Below are 26,249 nucleotides of genomic sequence, written 5' to 3' on the forward strand. Positions count from 1 at the left end.
ATATATATATATATATATATATATATATATATATATATATATATATATATATATATATATATATATATATATATATATATATATATATATATATATATATATATATATATATATATATATATATATATATATATATATATATATATATATATATATATATATATATATATATATATATATATATATATATATACCAATATATATATATATATATATATATATATATATATATATATATATATATATATATATATATATATATATATATAAGAAATCGGATCAAATTAAGATATAGCTCCCATATATATGTATCGCCCGATTTCGACAAATAGGGTCACGTTGCGCGTTTTTTCAAACGGATCGTCACCAAATTTGGCAAAAGGTAATCTTTTCCATCGTCCTTCAAGTCTGCAAAATTTAATCCAAATCGCTTCATATTTAGATATAGCTCTCATATATATGTATCACCCGATTTTCACAAATTTGGCCACAAAACCTTTAGTTATCAACCGATCTTACTCAAAGTTGGCTAAATATAATCTTCTATAGCACTAACTACATGTGCAAAAAATCATCGAAATCGGTTCAGATTTAGCTATAGCTCCCATGTACCGCCCGATTTTTATAAATTTGGCCATAAAACCCTTGTTTATCAACCGATCTTACCCAAATTTGGTTAAATGTAGTATTCTATAGCACTAACTATATGTGAAAAAAATTATAGAAATCGGTTAAGATTTAGATATAGCTCCCATATATATGTATAGTCCGATTATCCCAAATTTGGCCATAGAACCCTTATTAATTAAACGATCTTACTAAAAGTTGGCTAGATCCTGTCCTCTATAGTACTAACTATATGTGCAAAATTTCATCGAAATCGGTTCAGATGTAGATATAGCTCCCATATATGTATCACCCGATTTTGAAAAATTCGCCCCTAATAACTTTATGTTTGACCATACAGGCCTCATTTCTTAACTGATCTTACTCAAATCTTGCACAAGGAAACCTTTTGTGGTATTAATCAAACCCGCAAAATATTATGCAAATTGGTTCAGATTTAGATATAGCTTTCATATATATGCATCGCTCGATTTTCCCAAATTTGGCCATAGTACTCTTATTTATTAACCAATGTTACTCAAATTTCAAATTTTGATGTACTAGCCGATCGTACTTATACGTACTTGTAGCTCTTACATAAGAATATTGCTCGATTTTTACAAATTTGTATTTATTACCCACACTAATTTAACGATTTTCTCTTTTTTAATAAGGGGCTCAATATTAGTGGCATACTAACTCCGTAGGCGCAATATCAACACAGCCAGTGTTGCTAGAAATAGGGGAAATTCCCTATATGTAGGGTTTTTCTAATATTTAGCGTCTTGTAGGGACGTAGGGACACAATGTAGGAAATTTTCACTCAACACAATTTGTAATAATTTTTACATTTTGGTGGCTCTAGAGGAGGAAATTAGAAGCCGGCAAGGCTTGATCTTTAACAATGTGTGGTAAATTTTATTCCTGTAGAGAATTTGGTCAACATTTTATTTCTATAGAAAATTTTGTCAAAATTGTACTTCTATAGAATTTTTTTTCTTCAAAATATTATTTCTATAAAAAATTTTCTCAAAAATTTATTTCTGTGGAATTGTTTCTCAAAATTTTATTTCTATAGAATTTATTGTCAACATTTTATTTCTATAGAAAAATTTCTCACAAAAATTTGTTTATAGAAACTTTTTCCAAAATTTTACTTTTATAGAGATTTAACAAAAAGATTACTAATTTGGGTAGAATTCTATCAACTGTGGCAACCGTGGTGGTAATACAAATTTATATTCTAAGTTATATACGTTGCATATTCATGTTCTAAGATAATAAAGTACTTAGAACCATTTTTGTTTTGTATAATTTTTTAAATTTAACGAAAAATATAGTAGGGAAAATTGTTTGGGAATGTATGGGAAAGTAGGGAACTTTTTTTGTCCTTGTAGGGTAAACCGAACATTTTCCCTGGCAACATTGACTATGAGCTATAGTCAGATTGACACAAAGCACCCATAGACATGTACCCCTTAATTTTCTTAAATATGCAACAGCGGTTTATCTCCCAGACCTATATGTTACCCCACAAATGCTTATGATTACTAATTCTGTAATGGTGGTTTAGGGTATGATATAGTCGGCCCCTCTCGACTTTCTACTTTACTTAATGAACTCAATATTAGTGGCACACTAACTCTTTTGGTGCAAAATAAACTATAGCTCCTAATATTAGACGTTTCGGCTCAGATTGTGACAAGACACCCATTAACATGTACCCCCCTTTATGTTCCCCAAAACCTATACCAATGATACCCTACAAATGCTTATGTTTACTAATTCAGTAGGGGTGTTTTGGGGTATGATGTAGTCGGCCCCGCCCGACTTTCTACTTTACTCACTTGTTTTTATTATATATATTATTTTTGGGTAGAACAAAAACGGACATAATTTAATTTTTCATACTTTATTGATAAATTTTATACATTACACTTTTAACAAGAAGGTTAGGTTAGGTTAAAGTGGCAGCCCGATTAAGATTCAGGCTCACTTAGACTATTCAGTCCATTGTGATACCACATTAACTAAAAGTACCTATTACATATGGGCACTTCTAGTTTTAACCGCTGAACCTTCTGGATTATTTTTCTTTGTTGAACCAACCAGATTGTTCCAAAAACATTAGCAGACTGCTTAAGTTAACGTTTTCCGCCAGTAATCTGAAGCTATATGCTCCTAAAAGTTGCTTGCGCTTTACACAAAATGCAGGACACTCACACAAGAGGTGTTTAATTGATTCTTTTTCCTCCGCATCATGACAGCTCATACAATAGTCATTATACTTCGCGCCAATAGTTTTTGCAAAATCGCCTATCAGGCAGCGACCCGTTATAGCAGATATCAGGAGTGATATCTGACGTCTCGAGAACATTAGCATATCTAGTGTGCGGTTTAAGTTGAAATGGGGCCATATTTGCGACACCAAGTTACAACCCTTGCAATTCTCCCATCGAACATTTGCCATCATAACAGCCTTCTCACGCAGCATGAGCTTGCAGGTAGCTAGGGACATACCAACAAATTTCAGTTCCCCTGGAATATGTAAGGTAGTTCCTAGCCTTGTCAACTCATCCGCTTCGCAGTTCCCCAGTATGTTCCTATGGCCAGGTACCCATATTAGGTGAATATTGTACTGCTCAGCCATCTCATTGAGAGATTTGCGGCAGTCGATGGCCGTTTTCGAGTTGAGGAACACAGAGTCCAAGGATTTTATTGCAGGTTGACTGTCTGAGTATATATTAATGCCCACATTTTTTGGAACATTACTTCTCAGCTAATTCGCCACCTCTCTTATTGCTAATATTTCAGCCTGAAAAACACTACAGTGATTAGGTAATCTTTTCGCTATTCGAAGTTCCAGATCATTAGAATATACTCCGAACCCCACTTTTCCATCCAATTTGGAGCCATCAGTGTAGAAATCTATATATTCTTTATTCCCCGGGGTCTGTGTGCACCACGCCTCACTGTTGGGGATTAGAGTCTCAAACTTTTTGTCGAAAAGTGGACTCGCCAAAGTGTAATCCACTACGTTAGGCACATCTGGCATTATTTTGAGGACAGAACCGTAACCTTTTTCCGACCACAGCGATAGTTCGCTCAACCGCACAGCCGTTATTGCAGTTGACTGTTTGGCCAAAATGTCTAAAGGCAATAGATGCAGAATGACATTAAGGGAGTTTGTTCCTGTCTTGCTGAATGCGCCTGAAATACACAAACACGCCATACGCTGATCTTTATCTAAACAAGTCGGTTTCTGAAGTGCCGGCCACCAGACTACAACACCATATAGCATTATAGGTCTAACCACTGCCGTGTATAGCCAATGCACAATTTTTGGTTTTAGTCCCCACTTTTTTCCTATTGCCTTTTTGCACGAGTACAAAGTTACAGTTGCCTTTCTCGCCCTTTCTTCAATATTAAGCTTAAAGTTCAGCTTCCTGTCCAAAATAACGCCAAGGTATTTTGCACAATCACCAAAGGGAATTTCAATACCCCCTAAGGAAATAGGTCTAACCGTGGGAGTTTTGCGATCTTTGCAGTACATGACTAATTCTGTCTTTGCAGGATTTACCCCAAGACCATTGTCTTTCGCCCATTTCTCAGTCAACCGGAGGGCCCTCTGAATAATATCTCTGATTGTGGATGGGAATTTTCCCCTGACTGCCAGAGCCACATCATCTGCGTATGCCACCACTTTTATCCTTTCTTTTTCTAGAGTAACCAGAAGGCTATTTATAGCAACATTCCAAAGAAAAGGTGATAGAACTCCTCCTTGGGGAGTGCCTCTGTTCACGTACCTTTGTATGTTTGCTTGTCCTAGTGTGGCTGAAATACGTCTCTTCATTAGCAGTTCGTCTAACAGGCTGAGTATACATGGATCAACATTCAGAGTTGTCAGTCCATTTAATATCGAGCTCGGATGGACATTATTGAACGCCCCTTCAATGTCTAGAAACGCCACGATTGTGTATTCTTTGACAGATAGTGAGCTTTCAATAAAGCTGACTAGTTCATGTAGTGCGGTCTCAGTAGACCTGCCCTTCGAGTATGCATGCTGTCGTTTCGAGAACAAACTTGAATCGATGCTAGTTCTAAGATAAATATCTATCATCCTCTCCAGAGTCTTAAGTAGCAATGAGGATAAGCTGATTGGTCGGAAATCCTTCGCCCTCGAGTGAGAGGCTTTTCCCGCTTTAGGTATGAAAACGACTTTTGTTTCCCTCCACTTTCCTGGGATATATGATAAGTTGATACATCCTTTATATATCACCGACAACCAGGGGATAATTTTGTCAGTTACAGCTTGTAACTCCGCCGGAGTAATTCCATCAGGTCCGGGGGATTTGAATGGTCCAAAGCTATTTAGCGCCCATCTTATTCTAGTTTCCGATACAATTTCCTCGACAGGAAACGACCGCTGAGCAACTGTGGCACCGCCAGTACATGGTTCAACCGTCTGATTTCCAGGAAAATGTGTTTCCAATAGTACCTCCAGCGTCTCCTCACTGGACGTTGTCCAATTGCCCTCCGATGTTTTAATGAAACCTGGAGCGGAGTTGGTGGATGCTAGAACCTTCCGTAGTCTGGAAGCCTCGGACGTATTCTCAATACTGCTGCAGTAATCATTCCAAGAGTTATGCTGAGCCTTTCTCAGTTCTCGCTTGTATCCTCTCAGATTCTTCTTGTAAGCGTCTCAGTCCTCAGGGGCTCTGGTGGACTTTGCCTTGTTAAAGAGCTTCCTGCAGGATTTCCTCATATTACTTAATTCCGTAGACCACCATGGTGGTCGATGTTTCCCCCTTGGCTTTCCTCTAGGGCATGCAGCTTTCAGTGAGATGTTGAAGGCCTTAGTAATCCGCTCCACTGCGTGTTCGATATCTTGCACATTTCTCATATTTGTCTCTGTTATTTCCGGTATCATCATATTGAACGATTCCCTATACCTATTCCAGTCAGCTTTCCTAACATTTGGCGGAAATATGGTCTGGTGATATGAACATCAAATTTGAAACTGATGTAGCGATGATCTGAGAAGCTTAAAACCTGCCACTCAGATATCATTTCGTTCAGTTCTTGCGAGGCCAAGGTGATGTCCAAAACCTCTTGCCTGTTTTTAGTGACAAAGGTTGGGGCATCTCCCTTGTTGCAAACTACCAGATTAGTACGCAAAATAAACTCTATTAGCGGCTCTCCCCTTGCATTAGTATCACTACTTCCCCATATACTATGATGTGCATTCGCATCGCATCCCATAATGAGTTTCGTCTTTGTTTTCAGTGACTCTTCCACTAAGGTCTTAACGTCACGAAGATACCCAATATTTGCATTTGGCTATTTCTAAACTGGCAACGACAGTGTCTGTATTGCACATTGAAGGAAGCAGAAACAAGTTGAGCTCGATTTTAGCAATTATACAGGCTCGATTTACATCATTACCAGTATACTGCAATAGTTTGAACCCCGGAGTACTTAATTCACATATTTTGTTTCTATAAACATATGGTTCTTGAATAAGAACTATATCTATGTCCCTTTCATCAGGAGAACTTTTAAGGCAGCACATGCAGCCTTACAATGATGAAGATTTATCTGGAGGATCCGTAGGACCATCGAGATTTTCAACAACCGTCACATCAGCCGCTTCAATCGAGTCAATAACCATAGGTTCAACTTTGGTGAGTTCTGAGGCAATAGAAAGCTCCTCTCGCATACGGTGTCTATCCATGTCTTCAACTTTGGTATCTCCCTCGACTTCGCAAGAGGATCCGCTTACTTCTAATTCAGACAGAGGCTTGTCCATTTCTGAATCCTTTAGCTGATCGTTTTTATATACCTTCATTTGGATATAATGAAAGCCATAACATACACGGCCCTGGGACTTTGCTAGATGTGGCAAAGACTGAGTGTTCAATATAAACACCCAAACGGCCAACCTTCCAATCAGCTGTTGGAAGATCTGGATTGCATCGTTTCAGTCTATTTAAAATAGATTCAGGGTCAGAAGGGTTTGCAGGTATCCACGCATGTGCTGTAGGTCTAGCCGGTATGTCTTTCTTCTCGACTAACTCTAGAGCAGCTCCTTCCCAAACTTCACCAAGCAGTGCACTACCAGAGCAGCTTTAAAACATTCTATAGACCTCTGGTCCTCAAATGCGACTAGCTTAAATCGTCCTTGATACCAACCAGCCTCTTGGTGTCGAGGATCTGGGCCGGGAAACTTTTCCAGCACCTGTGAGTAGACGACAGACAGAGCATTCTCAATTTCCCCCCATTTTTGCTTTGGAACCATACCGTCCAATGCTCCTTTATTAATGATAGCCATCACAAGGCTGTCTTTAGCAACTGAGGCAAACGATCTTTGATCCGTTTTGGAGGATGGCAGCTCATCCGGCGATCGTTCCCTTTTTCCAGTCTCAAGAATTCTTTGAGCCCATTTTAAGGAATCGCTTTGTTTAGCCGACAGCGTGCTTGGGTCGACTGATCCTAACTTCTTTAGGATAAACAAAGCATTTCTGCGTTCCTTGAATCTCTTTCGTGAGGGATTACCTCCTTTTGATGTCGTTACCTTAGAAAAAGTTCGACTTGTCATAGTGTCGCCACCTGTCGACCCGTCTACAGGTCGACTAATTGGGCCGAACTCTTGGTCATTGCCCAGATTTATAACTCCAGTCGATACCCGTCCACTGGGCCCTGAAGTTAGCAACCCAGTGGATGACTTGGAATTTCGCTGCATGGTGGCTTTATATCCCACCACACTTGAAATTCTTATTAGGTACCTATTACGATGAGTTTATCCGCTATTGAAAAACACGTCCGTTCCGTTCGACGGTTGAATAGAAACCCAAGATCTTTCAAGAAACCCAAGATCTTTCATCGTTCTTCTGAAACGAAATTGATTGTGGCTTTAGAATAAAACTGTTTTTATTTGTGGCAAAAATAAACATTTTAGTTTTTATGTTCCAATTCGTGAACGGAATTTCATCCACGGCATTCTTTTTTCTTGTGTCATGAAAAGTCTCTAAATAATCGTTAGACGTTATTATGACAACAGTTCGAATGTTGCAGCGAAAGTTGTTTATTTTTTTGGATATCTGAAACCTTATCTCTATATTCTTTCATGGAAAATAATTAAAGCAATTACTCATCTGATTACTGAAATATTTTGTCCATTCTATTTTTTTTTGTTTTTAAATAAAATCAGAGATAAAGTCAAGTATGTATGTTCGGTTGAGTAATAAAATTATTACCTCAAGATTTGTTGTTGGAATACGTAGTTACTCCCAAGAAAACGAGTTAATACGCTAGACATTTTGCTCTGATTACGTAGGAGTTGATATGCTTTCACGATCCATGTTCACTGTTGCTGATATTTGTTGTGATTTTGGTGTTTCCATAGCACACCATAGTAGGCTAAGTCGAAAATCAGTTTAATGTAAATCATACACTAAAAAAAATATTGACCTAATATGAAAGATTATGCAGCCCAAATTTTAGGACACGCAATTTACACACTGAAAAAACAGTCAACCCTTTTCCATTGATAAATGAACAAAACTGTAGTAAAATTGACCATGATCTAGCCCTTAAGATTTTTTTTCTACTTGTCTAGTTTAAAAGTCTCTTAAATTTTAGTTCATCTATGGCATTGTATTTTAGTTAAATTTTACAAAACCATTAACTTTATATACCCTTACCAAGTTAAAAAGTCATTATTATTGTTGTGGTTAACTTGATTATTTTTTGGGAAACCCGATAGTAAAATTTGGTTAACAGTCTCTTTAAAATGTCGACGACTAAACTATTTTTATATCAATCATTCCACAAAGAAATTAAATAATTAAATGAACAACAAACCGTTATACTATTACGAAAATGTTCATACATTACAAGTAAACTTTCTTTAAGCAAACGTATTTTATTATAAAAACTAATGATGGAAGTTCTTAATACAATGTTTTTTGTGAATAACAATTACGGCCACATGGGACAAGAAAGTAGTTTATTTTAACTCGCTGTTTGGACATTTTTGGACTTATCCTTAGTTCTTTATACATCGTAAGTATATTTTTCACATATCTTGCTAAAACAAATGAAAGGAATAATGAAAATTGTTAAAAATTAACATGTAATAAAATATAATTTTTTAGCTCTTTATATTAGCTTGTAACTTACCATATTTGGGGCATTTCATCAAATGGTGTAAGGAATTCAACTTTTCTTAGATAAACGTACCTCATAAAATTTGTACCTGAAACAATTAGAGAAATAATGAATTAAGTAATATATTGACTCATAAAATTGTGTTGTTATCGATGTGAAGGACATGATAAAATAAATATCTGAAATTGGTTTCCAAAAAATCTAATTAAATAAATAATAATATGCATATAAAAACTAAATATTATGGTTAAAAGAATGTTAAAGAAAACTTACCAATAATCATAAAAATCTTTCCAAGTTGTTATTCTGAAATTAAATATTTGTTTTTGAGATTAGAAATATTAAATTGGTTACCAAAAATATTTGATTTATGATAAATAGGCTAAGACTTATTTTGAGGATTTTTGGTTTAAAGTTTTTTATACCCTCCACCATAGGATGGGGGTATATTAGCTTTGTCATTCCGTTTGTAACACATCGAAATATTGCTCTAAGACCCCATAAAGTATATATATTCTGGGTTGTGGTGAAATTTTGAGTCGATCTGAGCATGTCCCTCCGTCCGTCCGTCTGTTGAAATCACGCTAACTTCCGAACGAAACAAGCTATCGACTTGAAACTTGGCGCAAGTAGTTGTTATTGATGTAGGTCGGATGGTATTGCAAATGGGCCATATCGGTCCACTTTTACGTATAGCCCCCATATAAACGGACCCCCAAATTTGGCTTGTGATTGCTCTAAGAGAAGCAAAATTCATCCGATCCGGCTGAAATTTGATACATGGTGTTAGTATATGGTCTCTAACAACCATGCAAAAATTGGTCCATATCGGTCCATAATTACATATAGCCCCCATATAAACCGATCCCCCGATTTGGCTTGCGGAGCCTCTAAGATAACCAAATTTCATTCGATCTGGCTGAATTTTGCTACATGATATTGGTATATGTTCTCTAATGACCATGCAAAAATTGGTCCACATCGGTCCATAATTATATATAGCCCCCATATAAACCGATCCCCCGATTTGGCTTGCGGAGCCTCTAAGAAATGAAAATTTCATTCGATCCGGTTTAAATTTGGTACATGGTGTTGGTATATGTTCTCTAATGACCATGCAAAAATTGGTCCATATCGGTCCATAATTATATATAGCCCCCATATAAATCGATTCCCAGATTTGTCCTCCGGAGCCTCTTGGAGGAGCAAAATTCATCCGATCCGGTTGAAATTTGGAACATGGTGTTAGAATGTGGTATCTAACAAACACGCAAGAATTGGTCCATATCGGTCCATAATTATATATAGCCCCCATATAAACCGTTCCCCAGATTTGATCTCCGGAGCCTCTTGGAGGAGCAAAATTCATTCGATCCGGTTGAAATTTGCAACGTGGTGTTAGTATAAGGCCGCTAATATCCATGGCAAAATTGATCCATATCGGTCTATGGTTATATATAGCCGATCCCCAATCACACAAAAATTGGTCCATATCGGTTCATATTCATGGTTGCCACTCGAGCCAAAAATAATCTACCAAAATTTTATTTTTATGGAAAACATTGTCAAAATTTTATTTCTATAGAAAATTTTGTAAAAATTTTATTTCTATTGAACATTTTATTTCTATAGAAAATTTTGTCAAAATTTTATTCCTATAGAAAATTTTTTCCAAATTTTATTTCTATAGAAAATTTTTTCAAAATTTTACTTCTATAGAAAATGTCAAAATTTCATTTCTATAGAAACTTTAAACTTAATTATATATGTATGTATGTATTTAATCGGCCTTTTTTAGTTTAATATATACTACGTATGGACTACCTTGTAATTTAGAAGACGGTGTTAGGAAGTTTACCGCAACCCAAGTAATTCGATTGTGGATGACAGTTTTCAGTAGAAGTTTCTACGCAATCCATGGGGGAGGGTACATAAGCTTCGGCCTGGCCGAACTTGCGGCCGTATATACTTGTTTTTTTTTTTTGAAATTATGAAAACGTTTGTCACTCTGAAATATCTTTTATAATTTGGATTTGTAAACTGACATTTGTTTGTACTAATTAAAAAAATCAAAGATTCTAAATTCTCAAAGTAAATTTTGGCCTATATTTGAAGTTTTTTTCCTTAAATTTAATTTACAGATAATTTTATTAAATCAAAATTCTTTACATTAAAGAAAATTAGCCTTACCTCAAACACACAACAACTTAACGGGAGGGATGCAAATTTAATAGTTTAGTATTCTAAATTTAGAGAAGTATAATTTTAAAATAAAATTTTTAAACTTTACTTTCATTAAAATAAAAGACTTTAAAGAAATTTGTCGTCATTGTTGGCTAAATTTAGTGTCCTAATATTAAGAATGCATAAGGATCAAGTACACTGAAAAAAATATTGACCTAATCTGGAAGATTATGCAACTAAGGACAAAATTCTTTAAAATAATGACATTTTAATTAAAAGAAAATTTATAATCCTTGCCTCAAACATTTTTTTCATTAAATTTAGGACACAAATCGTGACATTTTGCTTCCCTCTGTTGAAGTTGTAGATCTTTGAAGTAAGGCAAATGTTCCTTAAAATAAAGAAAAACATTTTTAATTTAAAGTCTTTAACTCAACTGACATATTGCATTTTTAAATTTAAGATAAAAACGCTTCAAATATAGGCTAAGACTAATTTTAAGGATTTGCATATTGGGTTTAAAGTTTTTTTAGCATTAAGAAAACTGTTTTTACTTTGAAGTACTTGGCATAATTTGGATTTTGAAACTGGAATTTGTTTGTACATGAATACCTTTATTAATATATAGCAAACAAAGAATAAAAATTCGATGAATGAGATCTGTATCCAATTTTAATTTTATCGATCCTAGATTTAAATCCAGGGAGGTCTGTAAAAAATGTCTTTATTTTAAAGAAGCCGCATCTTTGGCTCGGAATCAATACCCAAATCCTTAAAGGAAGGTCAAAATCTTTGGATCCAAGTAAACTTTTTTTTGAGTGTATACAAACCAAATTTAAAAGTGAATTGTGCCTTAAATGTATCCTAGGGTAATTTCTCTCTACTTTCTTTAGCTCGAAATCAATACCAAAATCATTAAAATCTAAATCTTTGGAACTGGGTACCATGTTTTTCCATTGTAGTTTGAACCTAATTCCGTCAAGTCTCTCCTGCTAATTTCCTATCTTCTTTTCCAATTATTTTACAACAGGGGTTGTTCTAAATTTTGTGGAGATTTGTACATATTTCTAAAATTGGATCTAAACTACTGCGAAATAAAGGCATTTAGTGCTTGTTAAATCTAATACTGCATCCGAAAAGTTTTAAACGCTTCAGCGAAGTTGTTCGGAGTTAGTTAGTCAGTCATTTAACCGGCGCAAAAGCTAATATCAGTCAATGAGAGCAACGCGTTAATGTTTATGGGTATAAGTGTTAGGGTAGGCGAAGAATTTATTTTACTTGAGCTTTAGGCAGAAAGGTGATTAAATATCTAAAAATAAAATTGTTTGTGAGCGCAAAAAGGTTTGCTGCTTGTTGTATTGCTGCTGATAGCAACAGAGAGATAGAGTGACAGAGACCACCTGTAACCAATGTTACCGTGCTGGACATTTATGTTTTGCATTTTGTGGGAAACAAAAAAGTCTTTTCGTTTGTAACACATCGAAACGTCGAATATACCTGATGTCCGTCTGTTTAATGTGCACTCAAAATAAGTAAATCCAAAGATTTTTACTTATCCTTAAAAGTTCTGGTCTTGATTCCGAGCCAAAGACGCCTCTTCTTTAAAAAAAAGTCATTTTGTAGGAAACTACCTACACCGAAAAAAGTGAACTGTTTTATAGGAAGAATGAACTACCCCGCACGAAAATTGAACTAAATTTTACTCCACAGTTTGAAATTTCCACAAAGCGCTGTTAAAACCAGGAAAATTCAATGCCCTTTTGTACTTTTTAACTGCAGTTCACGAAATTACATCCTCTCATAGAAGAAAATATTAACTAAAAATAAAGAAGAAAATCATTGGCGCCAAATCATTACCATTTTAACTATACAGGAGTTCATTCTTTCTATTTTTGGGAATCGTACGAAAATTTTATACTCACGTTTAGTTCATAAAATTTTTGAGACATACTTAAAAAAAGTAAGATTTCATTAAGCTGTGAAAAATTTCGATAAAAATAATAAAATTTAACTACAAGTAAATAATTTTTTTCCAATAAAAATAGGTTATATTTAGCGTTAGTTTAACTACGGAAATTTTTTTCTGTGTAACTTTGAATTTAATCGAAAAAAAAAATACAATTTGTACACCGATCACATTTAACGAAATTTCGTCCTATAGGACACCAATCTCGGAAACTTGTGTTCCTTCATTAAACGAAAACTTTCGTTAAAGTGAAGGAAAACATTTTTGATATAAATAAAATAGAAATGTCTTTATTTTAAAGAAGTCGTATTTTTGGCTGGGAATTAATGTCAAAATCCTTAAGGAAAAGTCAAAATCTATGGATCCAAGTAAACTTTTTTTGAGTGTACAAATGGGAGTTTAAAAATAGAAGTTATACCAGATACTTCAAATCAACAACTTATTTCTTAATTTCAACTTTAGCTTTAAAGCAAAGATACAAAATCCCCAAAATAAAGATTAATTTTACCGATTTTTTATTGGTATCGCAATTTTTTTTTTACTCTTAATCTTGTTGAAGTCATTTAAGGAGCGTCTAGCCAAAATTTCGGGTCGCCAAGCCCATTTGTTTAGGCGGTAGAGAATGTTGGCCTGTGGGCAACTTTGGGCAATTGTGGCTATAAAATAGTTTGTTTTGTAATTAATTTTTTTAAAATTTGTTCTTATTTTTACAGTAAATATTATATACTTGGATGTGCGCGTGAGTGAATCCACACTTTTACTATAATACAACTATCAGAATTATTTATTGTGCGACATATTCCTTTCTGGTGCGATATGGATGGAAACAGGGTCCTAAAAGTTTGTCCCAGACTGTTTCATGAGCAGTTGTCTATGGGGAAGTCTTACTAAGTTGTTCCAGGACGTGTCGTTTGGGATGAGTCCCAGTCGTGTCCTAGAGTGTAAATTTTCCCAGCCAATCACAAATCCATGCTAAAGTGACCGGTTCGGTTCCATACGCTTGGACCAGAACTGTTACTGGTCCATACACACCAGGGACTAACGCTGTACCGGTCCTGGGATTGATCCATTTCCCTTTGGGTACTTACAATACAGTTTCACTAAGTTTCATTGCAGTGAAACCACTTAGGGAAGCTTTGAAACCCTCAGAAATGTCACCAGCATTACTGAGGTGGGATAATCCACCGCTGAAAAACTTTTTGGTGTTCGGTCGAAGCAGGAATCGAACCCACGACCTTGTGTATGCAAGGCAGGCATGCTAATCATTGCACCACGGTGGCTGGACACCCTAGTAGGAATTGACCAGTGCTGCCGCTACTACTTTAATCGAAGTATTTTGCTTCATTTTCACAAAATTTACTTCGTCACTCCTTCTTCCAAAAATCTGCTTCACTTTTTTTTCTGCTTCAAATTTTTAAATTTTCCCCATATTACCTAATTGTTTTTCCTATTCCTTTAATTACGATGAACATAGCGGTTTTAATCATTGAATTATTAACCGATGTGGACCATATACTTACACCATGTACCAAATTTCAGCTGGGTCGGATGAAATTTGGTTCTTTTAGAAGCTCCGCAAGCCAAATCGGGGTGATTAGTTTATATGGGGGCTATATATAATTATGGACCGATGTGGACCAATTTTTGCATGGTTGTTGGAGATCATATGCTGAAACCATGTACCAAATTTCAGCTGGCAAGCCAGATTTGGCGGTTCGTTTATATGGGGGCTATACGTAAAAGTGGACCGAGATGGCCCATTGCAATACCATGCGACATACATCAATAATAACTACTTGTGCCAAGTTTCAAGTCGATAGCTTCTTTCGTTCGGAAGTTAGCGTGATTTCAACAGACGGACGGACGGACATGCTCAGATCGACTCAGAATTTCACCACGACCCAGAATATATATACTTTATGGGGTCTTAGAGCAATATTTCGATGCGTTACAAATGGAATGACAAAGTTAATATACCCCCATCCTATGGTGGAGGGTATAATAGAATGAATTCTATTGTTTTGTTTTCAAAAATGTATGCTACTTCAATTTTATTCAATCTACTCCACTTTTTTCCAAAATCTACTTCACTCAATTTTTCACTAGCGGCAGCACTGGAATTGACGCTCACGAAAATTCGCGAATTATCCTTAGAAAATAGTCACTACAAAGTGCAGAAAAGTTAAGAAAATTCTTCAGTTAAATATACCTCCAGAGAATACGATCACTTCAAGCCTATTTCAAGAGCATAATGTTATTTTTTCACAAGGAACATGTAACATGTTTGTCCCAACCATGTTATTTTTCCGGAAATTATGTATCCAATTTCGGCATGCCGGTTTTGCGAGAAAACAATATTTTTGCGACAAAAAATTTTCCATGTTTCCCCAAGAAAAAATCACTTTATTCTGTTGAAACATCTTTGAGGTGATTATATTCTCTTTATTTCGCTGTTAATCCGTTTTGTTGAATTTGGGGATTTTTGGCACAAATCTCAGGCTAAAACGCCGCAGCGACAACATTGTTCTAACTCGTTTACCTCTCTTTGTTATTATTTTGGCAAACGCTTTATTAAATATTTTTCAATTTTACCACATTTCTATAAAATGTTAACATTATTTTACGTACAAAGTTACACATGTATGTGTGCTCTTTAATGCCTACCCCACATTGAAAAATCATGGTGAAATATTTCATGTTCCAGCACATACCACATACATTCTTTAGAGCAACCCACCGTATGACAGACAGACCGGAGTTTTACATTAAAAACAAAACAGACATAACAATACTCCCGTATCGGAAACATGTCTCTCAGTCACAAAGATAGTGTAAATAAAGAACTGGATGGCAATAGAGTGGAGTTTCCACCATCTATTGTAGATATATACACGCTCACAAAAAATCGCTTCTGTAACATATACTCCCAAACATATTTTGCTTCAAGCATATACATTTTTGGCTATTGCCCAAACATTTATATGTTTGATCTCTTCCAATATATAATATGTTTGAAAGCATATTGGTCTAAACAATATATGTTTGGGTAGTCTAAGTTCCAAACATTTTGTATTTTTGCATCCAAATTCAATAATGTTGTCTTCCAAAAAACAATATGTTATTATGTGAACATATAATATGTTTGGAAGCATTTTGCACCCAAAAATATTATATGCTTAAAAAAATTCTCCCAAACAATATTGTGCTCAAAATTTTATTTATTTATTTATATATTTACAATCATAATGAATTATGAAAATAAACAGGTAATATAGGTGCTAACAACATAGGTTTTCGACCTGAATGCTCAAAATTTGGTTTCTGCCCAATTGTATATTCCCCCACATCTTTCTCACTTCCACGAGATTTTTTAGTTCTTAGCACCTTTTTCTGTAATACAAACATTGTAGAAGAAATTATTCAATTGTACGATTTTTTTTTATTTTAATTTTACCTTTTGCCGGACGGGGATTCGAACAGCGGACCACACAGTTTGTAAGGATCAAAGAAGTAGCTGATCAATTGCCCAAGGAAAAATAAAATGTTAATTTTGTAATAACAAGCAACAACCACCAACTTAATTCAATATCGCTCCCTGTTAAATAGCGCTCCAAGCTACTAAACACATATATGTTTATAGGCTATTTCTAAATTAATATATGTTTGCATCCAAGCATATTATATTTAAAAACATTTTATGTCCCAAACATAATATGTTCTAACATATTAACATATATGTCCCAAACATGTTATGCTAGTTTATGAACATTATATGCTTGCACTCAAAAATATTGTGTTTAAAAATTTGTGTTCCAAACATATAATGTTTATAGCCAAACATATGAAAACCAGTCTTTTTCAATTTTTCAGTCTTTGACAATCGGGCAACACTTTTTTCGGAAACAAACAGAGTGAAGGAATTTAATTTGGAATAGAGTAAAAAATGAAAATGTTACTTTTCGATGTGAAACATGTAGGGTGTTTGCGGCAAACATGTTATTTTCTCGGAAATTATGTATCATTTTCGGCAATCATGTTTACGTTAGGCGAAACAATAACATTTTTGTGGCAAAAATGTTCCACAGTTCTCATGAAATATATTTGTGTATTTGACTGTGTACCAGCGCTGCCACAACGTAATTTTTGTTTGGACCAACATTTTTCCAATTGGACCAACAATTCCATAGAGGGACTCCCTCAACTAAGCAAATCTACACCCTCAAAACAAAAAATTTTTTCTGTAACATATACTCCCAAACACATTCTGCTTCAAGCATATATATGTATTTTCGGGATTGGTCCAAACAAAATATTGTATGTATTGTTCAAACATATTATGTTTCAACTTAGGCATACACTGGTAGAAAAAACTTTTAATAACATTTTCTTCGTGTTTATATATTTTTAAGGCGCCAGTTGGTTACATCCATTTTTTTACTCGAAGCATACTCGTTCGGTCTCTCTTTCTAAACACATATATGTTTATAGGTAATTTCTAAATTAATATATGTTTGCATCCATATAATAAACTCGTACATATTATACATTTTGTTTTTGAAAAAATGCTAACTCCATTCTAGAAAAATTGCCAATTTTTGAAAATATGTGAGTTCAAACTTTTCAGATAAGGTGGGTAATAAGTTCGAGTTTAGCCTCTAAAATCGTCATTTTTTCACGATTACTATTCTTTAATAATCCATTTTAAGGAATACAAACTTTGTGAAAATTTACTTTGGGATATTCCCCAACAAGTTATAATAAAATTTGCAACAAATATGTATATTTTTAAGCCTTTTTTTACTGATTTAGTTTTCACTTTAGCGGCTAAACTCGGACGTAATACTCACCTATAAGAGTTAGAATGCATTAAAAATAAAAAAATATATATTTATTTGGTAAAATATCGCATTTTTTTAAATTCGAAAACATCGAAAACACTGGCTGATGAAATAGCCAATGTTAAATTCATCGCTTCTGTGCCTATTATGCACCATGTCCGGATCCAAAAAGAACATTTTCACTATTTTTTTGGCGACGATGTTCTTGCTGGGTAATTAATTAAAATGCTTTAAATATAGGCTATGACTTCGTTTAAGGATTTAGCATCTTTGGTTTAAAGTTTGAATCCAAAACAAAAAAAACTTTGGACGTAAGTCTGTAACCAGGGCTTGTCATAACATCGCATCTTCTCATTTAGGTAATATTTAATATTTGGTGTTGTAATTTTTTAGGTTCTCGATATAATCGCCATTGAATTTCAATTAGCCAACCCGAAACATTATTTCTTTGAGAAAAATGTCACCCACCAAGGATACCATGAGCCACCATCTCATACATCAACACCAGCAAACGCATCAGCAACAGCAGCAGCATCATCACAATAATCATCATCCGAATGACAATCATTCAACCTTATCACGGCGTTCACGTGATGATTTCTCCGAAACGGTAAGTACTTGATGGCTAGCTCCTCTTTAATTTCTTTCTTTCAGCAACTTGAGAATTTTATTACTTTTCCCCAATAGCACTTATTCGTGGGAATATACCTCCAAAAATATGGGAGTATTTATTTAATTTTTCGTAGCCACTTGAGTGGTACTCAGATAAAAAAAACTGTGAATTTTTCATAACATCTCTTTCATCTGAAATGAATTCCTAGAAAATGAAAATTTTCAGAAAAATGATGTTAAGAATGCAATGAATAAGGTCTCTTCATTGAAAAACATTTAATGTTATGTTTTGTTCTTACATTAAACATTCGCAAGAAGTAAGATGAACGATTTCTTGTTTTTAAATTATGGCTGATTTTTTTTTCATTTATTTCACCAATTTTCTCACCTGACAAAAAGTTCATAAAATTTTAATTGCCTGGAATATCAAAACTGGATATGGGACAGTTGTTTCTGTTTGAAGTAAATGGGTGCATACTTTGTCTATTTATGAACCAACATAAATCAATGTTTGTGTGATTAATTGAGGATGAATATTAGCATCATGTAACGAATTTCAGGGGGACCGAAGAAAAAGAAAGTCTACAGGACATTTCAAGGGCAAAATCTATCTACAGGGTGGCTTATATCCCAGCAAAAAAATGGAAGTTGTTCCACAAACATTTCCTTTGTAAAAGCATCCCGGGATCCACTTTTCGACAAAAAGTTTGAAACTCTAATTCCCAACAGTGAGGCGTGGTGCACTCAGACCCCGGGGAATAAACGATATACAACAGGTTGGCTGATAAGTCCCCGGTCTAACAAAATTCGTTTTTATTATTCAACATAGTTCCCTTCAAGAGCGATACAATGATTATAACGACCTTCCAATTTTTTGATACCATTTTGGTAGTACTCCTTCGGTTTTGCCTCAAAATAGGCCTCAGTTTTGGCGATCACCTCTTCATTGCAGCCAAATTTTTTCCCTGCGACCATCCTTTTTGAGGTGTGAGAACAAGAAAAATTTGTTGGGGGCCAGGTCTTGAGAATACGGTGGGTGGGGAAGCAATTCGAAGCTCAATTCATGAATTTTTGCCATCGTTCTCAATGACTTGTGGCACGGTGTGTTGTTTTGGTGGAACAGCACTTTTTTCTTCTTCATATGGGGCCGTTTTGCCGCGATTTACACCTTCAAACGCTCCAATAACGCCATATAATAGTCACTGTTGATGGTTTTTCCCTTCTCAAGATAATCGATAAAAAATTATTCCATGCGCATCCTAAAAAAACAGAGGCCATTACTTTGCCAGCGGACTTTTGAATCTTTCCACGCTTCGGAGACGGTTCACCGATCGCTGTCCACTCAGCCGACTGTCGATTGGACTCAGGAGTGTAGTGATGGAGCCATGTTTCATCCGTTTTCACATATTGACGGAAAAACTCGGGTGTATTACGAGTTAACAGCTGCAAACACCGCTCAGAATCATCAACACGTTGTTGTTTTTGGTCAAATGTGAGCTCGCGCGGCACCCATTTTGCACAGAGCTTCCGCATATCCAAATATTGATGAATGATATGACCAACACGTTCTTTTGATATCTTTAAAGCCTCTGCTATCTTGATCAGCTTCATTTTACGGTCATTCAAAATCATTTTGTGGAGTTTTTTGATGTTTTCGTCGGTAACCACCTCTTTCGGGCGTCCACTGCGTTCACCGTCCTCCGTGCTCATTTCACCACGCTGGAATTTTGCATACCAATCAATTATTGTTGATTTCCCTGGGCAGAGTCCGGAAACTCATTATCAAGCCAAGTTTTTGCTTCCACCGTATTTTTCCCCTTCAGAAAACAATATTTTATCAAAACACGAAATTCCTTTTTTTCCATTTTTTACACAATAACAAAAGACGCTCTATCTCACAAACTAATTGACTTACAGACGTCAAATTTGGCACGAATCATTTGAAGGTTGGTACTATATAAAATAAAACAAGTATATAAAGCAGTAAGTTCGGCCGGGCCGAATCTTAAATACCCACCACCATGAATCAAATATTATAGTTTCCTGTGAAAATTTCAGTGGGATTTGGTGACAAGCAGATCTGTTCAACCAGTACACTTCCCGAAGATAAAGTCAAAGATTTTACCTATGAAGACTAGATCAGATTCTGGATTTATAAGAACCATATTTGTTTGAGTTTTAGAGGAATCATAAACATCGTGTGCAAGTGTGCAAGAAAATGAAATGAAAATGAAATAACGCCTTGATTTAAAATCTAACATCTGTGGATTTTTACCCCCATTATTTAAATGATTACAAGAAGTAAAATCTGGAAACTATAATTCAGTTTCAAGCAATTTTCATTATCAGTGCATATGCACCGATATTCACCATTTTCGGCACACCTCTTTATGTTCCTAAAATACTTCTAGATTTAAAATTTCATGCAAATTTGATAAAAACTATGGTTTCTAAAAGCCCAAGAAGTAAAGTCGGGAGATCGGTCTATTTGGGAGATAAACCAAAACATGGACCAATACACGCCATTTTCGGCTCTCATATTTAAGGTTCTAAAATACCTTTAGATTTCTCATTTCAGGCAAATTGGATAAAAACTACGGATTCTAGAAGCCTAAAAAATAAAATCATTTCTTGCACACCTATTTGTATTCCTAAAAACCTCCAGATTTTCGATTTCAGGCAAAGTGTACAACAATTACGGTTTCTAGAAGCCCAAAAAGTAATATTGGGAGATCGGTCTATCTGATGGCTATATAAAAACATGGACCTATACTCACCATTTTCAGCATAACTATTTATGGTCCTAAAATACCTCTAGATTTCCAATTTGAGGCAAGTTGGATAAAAACTACGGTTTCTACAAACCCCAGAATAAAATCTGGAGATCGGTCTATATGGGCACACCTCTTTAGGGTTTTAAAATACCTCTAGATTTTTAATTTCAGGCAAATTGGATAAAAACCACAGATTTTAGACGCCCAAGAAGTAAAAACTGGAGATCGGTCTATATAGGGGCTATACCAAAACATGGACCGATACTCACCATTTTCGGCACACCTCTTTATTGTTCTAAAATACAGTATAATTCGGTTATAGCGACCGCCAAGGGACCGAAATTATACGTCGTTATAACCGAACGTCGTTGTATCCAAATAAGTGTACACAATATTTTTAAGTTTTTTTTTTTATCATGTATATTCATATTTATTGAGATTGGAAATGTTTTAGAATTGTGGTTTGTTTTCTATTTACAAGAATTTCTTTTAATAATTTACTTTCAATAATTTCAACGGAACTATATAAACTCTCTGATATATCAGAACCCCCAAATCGTAAATACTGTTTTAATGTGTGCACCGCACTCAAGGTTTCTGTCCTAGTTGGAATTTTGGCTCATCTTCGTCATCTGGTTCATTATCGCTGTGAGTTTCATCATTTTCTTTTGTGTTCTCCACTATTTCTCTCAATGAAGGCTCTTCTGATGTCACGGCGTTGTCATCGACATTTACGAACTCATCCCAGTCCTGGTTTGAACTCGAACTCATCCCAAACTGCTTTGAATATTTCTTCTTTGTCATTTGCACCTCTGTTTGGGATAGTCGAAAACAAATTCTGTGATTCCCCGCAGTATACGCTTCTTTATTTAGTGTTGGCTGACGACAAAAAATGGAATGAATAAAATAAAAATTAGTACACAAAACTTACATCGTCGTTATAACCGAATGTCCATTCCAAAGCAGACGTGCAAATTGGTCGTTAAAAGCAGATGGTCGCTAAAACCGGAGTCGTTCTAAGCAAATGCTTGCGCATGTACAAACCATTAAGAACCAAACTTGCTTTGAAAATCCGTCGTTATAAACGGATGGTCGTTATAACCGAGGTCGCTATAAATGAATTCTACTGTACCTCTAGATTTCCAATTTCAGGCAAATTGTATAAAAACTACGGATTCTATAAGCCAAAGACCCCAAATCGGGAGATCGGTCTATGTGGGGGATATAGCAAAACATGGACCGATACTCACCATTTTTAGCACACCTCTTTATGGTCCTAAAATACCTCTAGATTTCAAATTTCAACAAAATTGGATAATAACTACGGATTCTAGAAGCCCAAGAAGTAAAATCGGGAAATCGGTCTATGGGGGCTATACCTAAACATCAACCGATAGTAACCATTTTTGCCACACCTCTTTATGGTGCTAAAATACCTCTAGATTTCCACTTTCAGGCGAATTGGATAAAAACTATCGATTCTAGAAGAAGTATAATCGGGAGATCGGTCTATATGGGGGCTATACCGAAACATGGACCGATACTCACCATTCTTGGCACGCCTCTTTGTGATCATAAAATACCTCTAGATTTCCAATTTCAGGCAAATTGGATAGAAACTAAGGTTTTTATAAGCCCAAGACCCCAAATCGGGAGGTCGGTTTATGTGGGGACTATATCAAAACTTGGACCGATATAGCCCATCTTCGAACTTGACCTGCCTGCAGACAAAAGACGAGTTTGTGCGAAATTTCAGCACGATTGCTTTATTATTGAAGACTGTAGCGTGATTACAACAGACAGACAGACAGCCTGACAGACAGACAGACAGACGGACATGGCTATATCGTCTTAGAATTTCTCCCTGATCAAGAATATATATACTTTATATAGTCGGTGTGTTACAAACGGAATGACAAACTTATTATACCCCGTCACCATTCTATGGTGGTCGGTATAAAAAATTCTGTGATATTTTGTCAAATAAATAATTTTTATAATTTTTTATAATTTTTATTGGATTCTAACGCTTGTCGGAAACGTTTGACTTCAAATATTTTCAAAAATTCACAATCTTTTCAGATTGGATTTAGCATTTTTTTCGACAAAAATTAAATGATTTGTACCATTTTATGAATTCTTACTCTGTTTTTAGCCTATTTGAAACAAAAAAAGTTAAAATTACCCATTAAAAATATGAAAAAATCAAGTTATAAAAAACTGATTTAAAAGAACTTCCTGGGTTGTTAAAATAAAGAACATCATTGGGAGTGCATCTTCTGGAAGTGCTTTTAAAGTTGTGCCTTTGGAAGAACTTCCAACTGTTTTTGCTGGGTTGCTAAAGATCGGAAAGTTAAGGCCACGAGGACACCTCTTCCGAAGAATTAATGACTATATCAGAACGTATCGTCCGTTTAGATTTCGAAGAAAATAAATGTCCAACACCTCAGCAAAGTACGATTACAAAATAGCTTCAGCTACTGTTCTGCATATTCCAAATGCCGTGAACTCGATGTCACCTTCACTTTCATGAAAACCCATACATGTACGTGTGTAGTTTTACCTGGCGAGTGTCTGTGCTGATGGGGCACTCGATAAGCTCCTTATCATAGTGTGGACAAGTAGAGCGTGTTCACATATCCAAATGCCGGCAAATTTGAAGAACCCACGATTTGATTTGCAAATGCGTTGCTGAAATATTCCCCTTTTTGGATTTTGCAATGTCTAGTGAGTATGACAGTAGCTGTGTTCGTTTACTTGAGCCATGACGTAATGTTTCGGACGGACTGATTATCCGCCAACAGTCATTTTGAATATGATTGGACATACATTCCTCACCACCAGACATTCGAATAAATGTGACAAAGAAAAAAAACACAAAATTACCAACGTTCATTCAACACCAAAAGCGTAACGCCAGCACAGCTACCAACAGACAATAAAATAATTTTTATGCATTTAGATTTTTTTCAACTTCGTTTTTTTTTGTATAGAGTATTTAAGCGTTTAGATGACAAATATGATTTAATTTTTTTTTTGGTTTGTTATTATTTAAACAATAATGTCCACTCGTGGAACCACGCATACGAATCGCACATTGGCTCCAAATGGGAAAATGGGGAATTTAATATATTGTTTGATTGTGGAATGGTATACATGGATCGTTTGGATATAACTCCCGATTTGACTTCCTAAGGAAATGGATGCCTCAATTTTCATCCTATTTGTTTGAATTTGGAAACCTAGAGGTCCATAAAAAAACTATGCCAAATTTGGTGACTGAGTCGTGAGTCAGCGTGATGGCAACGGCGTGTGTGTGCGTGTGTCACGAGTTGAATTCATTTACAATTTTAGTGACACCTGAGATGTTAAAAGTTAAATAACGCTTTCGATTTTAATCATGCTGATGTTTTCAGACATGTCCCTAAGGTAAATTACTCACAAAATTATTCGTGAGAAACGACATTTTTCGTGAGTCACGATATATTTTTTAAAAATGTTGGTATTGATTCCGAGCCAAAGACGCGGAGAATACAAGTAAGGATACTTTTAAGACACAATTAAATAAAGTGTTGAAAAACATGTTCTATATTTGAACGATTTTTTGCTTTGTAGTCAAGATGCAAAAAGACAACAAATTTAAAGACGATTTCATTAAAATTAAAGAATTTTTCGGAATTATTAAAGTCAAGTTGACCTTAGCCCACACGTTTTTTCTTTGATGTTATGATACCCATTTTTAAGTGAAATCACTTAATTATAAGGACAACACGACTTCATAGAAAAGTTTATCGACTTTTGGACAAGGAAAATAACCTTGTATTAGAGAAATGCGTCTTCTATGCTAAGCAAAATTTACATTCGTATTTCAAAGACATGAAATCTTTGACCTCACGACAATATTTTTTTTCAGTGCAAGTAAACCGCAATTTACACCTGACATGCATGAAATTTATTTTCGATCCATAAACATCCAGAAAAAAGTGACCCCTTCCTTAAGTAAAAATGAACTCATTGTGAAGAAAGTTGAACTTCGTATTGCGCCAAAGACATTTTTATTTGTTTGAACGATGTGATTTACGTTGAAATTAGGTATAATGCATTCCATATATTAGTTAACATTTTCCTATATATTTATGTACCACTATACTACAGACTGAAAAAATTTAACCGAATTGAATTCATACACGCAAAAAATAATTCTTTCCTCCCAAACGAAATTTTAGACAAACAAAGTTCGTTTCTCATTTGCTTTTCGTTGAAAGGAAGTGTATTTGGAAGAAAAGTATATACTTTTTGTGATAAACGTTTATTCTTTTCCAGGATGTAAAAACAATTTCATAAAGACTAACTGAAAAAAATTTTTTTCTGGCTAATTGCATTTTCCCTCACATCTTCCTCACTTCCACGAAGTTTTTTAGTTCTTTAGCACCTTTTTCTGTAATACAAACAATGTAGAAGAAATTATACGATTTTATAAATTTAAATTTTTTTTTTTACCTTTCGCCTGGACGGAGAATCGAACCGCGGACCATGCAATTTGTAAGCCAACACACTACCCACTGAGCTATGTAGCCGTTATTGTCATCAATAGACAATTACCCATATAAGTTATATTTATATAGCATAGCTTGCGGCGCCCACGAGCCGATTAAACAAAGTTTATTTCACAGAAAAATACATTTAGTTGGGCACCATGGAGCAGTGGTTGCTACGTCTGACTTGCATGCCAAGGGTCGTGGGTTCGATCCCTGCTTCGACCAAAGTTTTTTTTTTTACATATATTCTATTCTATTTTAGGAAGATTCCGAAAAAATGTTCAACATTACATTGTAGTATATTAAATTTTGAACTGTAAAATGTGTCTTATTAAAGACCTAAAGTCAGAAAAGAACAGTGTTTGATATAAACGAAATGGACTGTGTTTTTGGTTCAAAAATAACTTTTTTTATTAAAAAAATTAACATTTTGTAACAAACGAATTTTTTTGGTGATAAAAGTGTATACTTTTCGAAGCAATTCAAAAAACTCTAACAAAAGAAAAACGTTTTCGGTACACGTTTTCCAAACGCTTTTTTTCTTTGCGTGTATATGGAATGA

General features: G+C 35.0%; 1 protein-coding gene across 1 annotated transcript in view; it reads left to right on the top strand.

Moving 5' to 3' along the window:
• Window positions 1-26,249, top strand: part of Lmpt (four and a half LIM domains protein limpet) — a 539,983-nt gene that overhangs the window by 9,257 nt on the left and 504,477 nt on the right. The window contains exon 2 of the mRNA XM_075308102.1: window positions 18,157-18,373. Within this exon, the coding sequence (XP_075164217.1) occupies window positions 18,221-18,373 (153 nt within the window). The 5' untranslated portion in view covers window positions 18,157-18,220. The remainder of the gene's footprint in view (window positions 1-18,156; window positions 18,374-26,249) is intronic.

Source organism: Haematobia irritans, chromosome 4 (genome assembly GCF_050003625.1).
Source record: "Haematobia irritans isolate KBUSLIRL chromosome 4, ASM5000362v1, whole genome shotgun sequence".
Lineage (NCBI taxonomy): Eukaryota > Metazoa > Arthropoda > Insecta > Diptera > Muscidae > Haematobia > Haematobia irritans.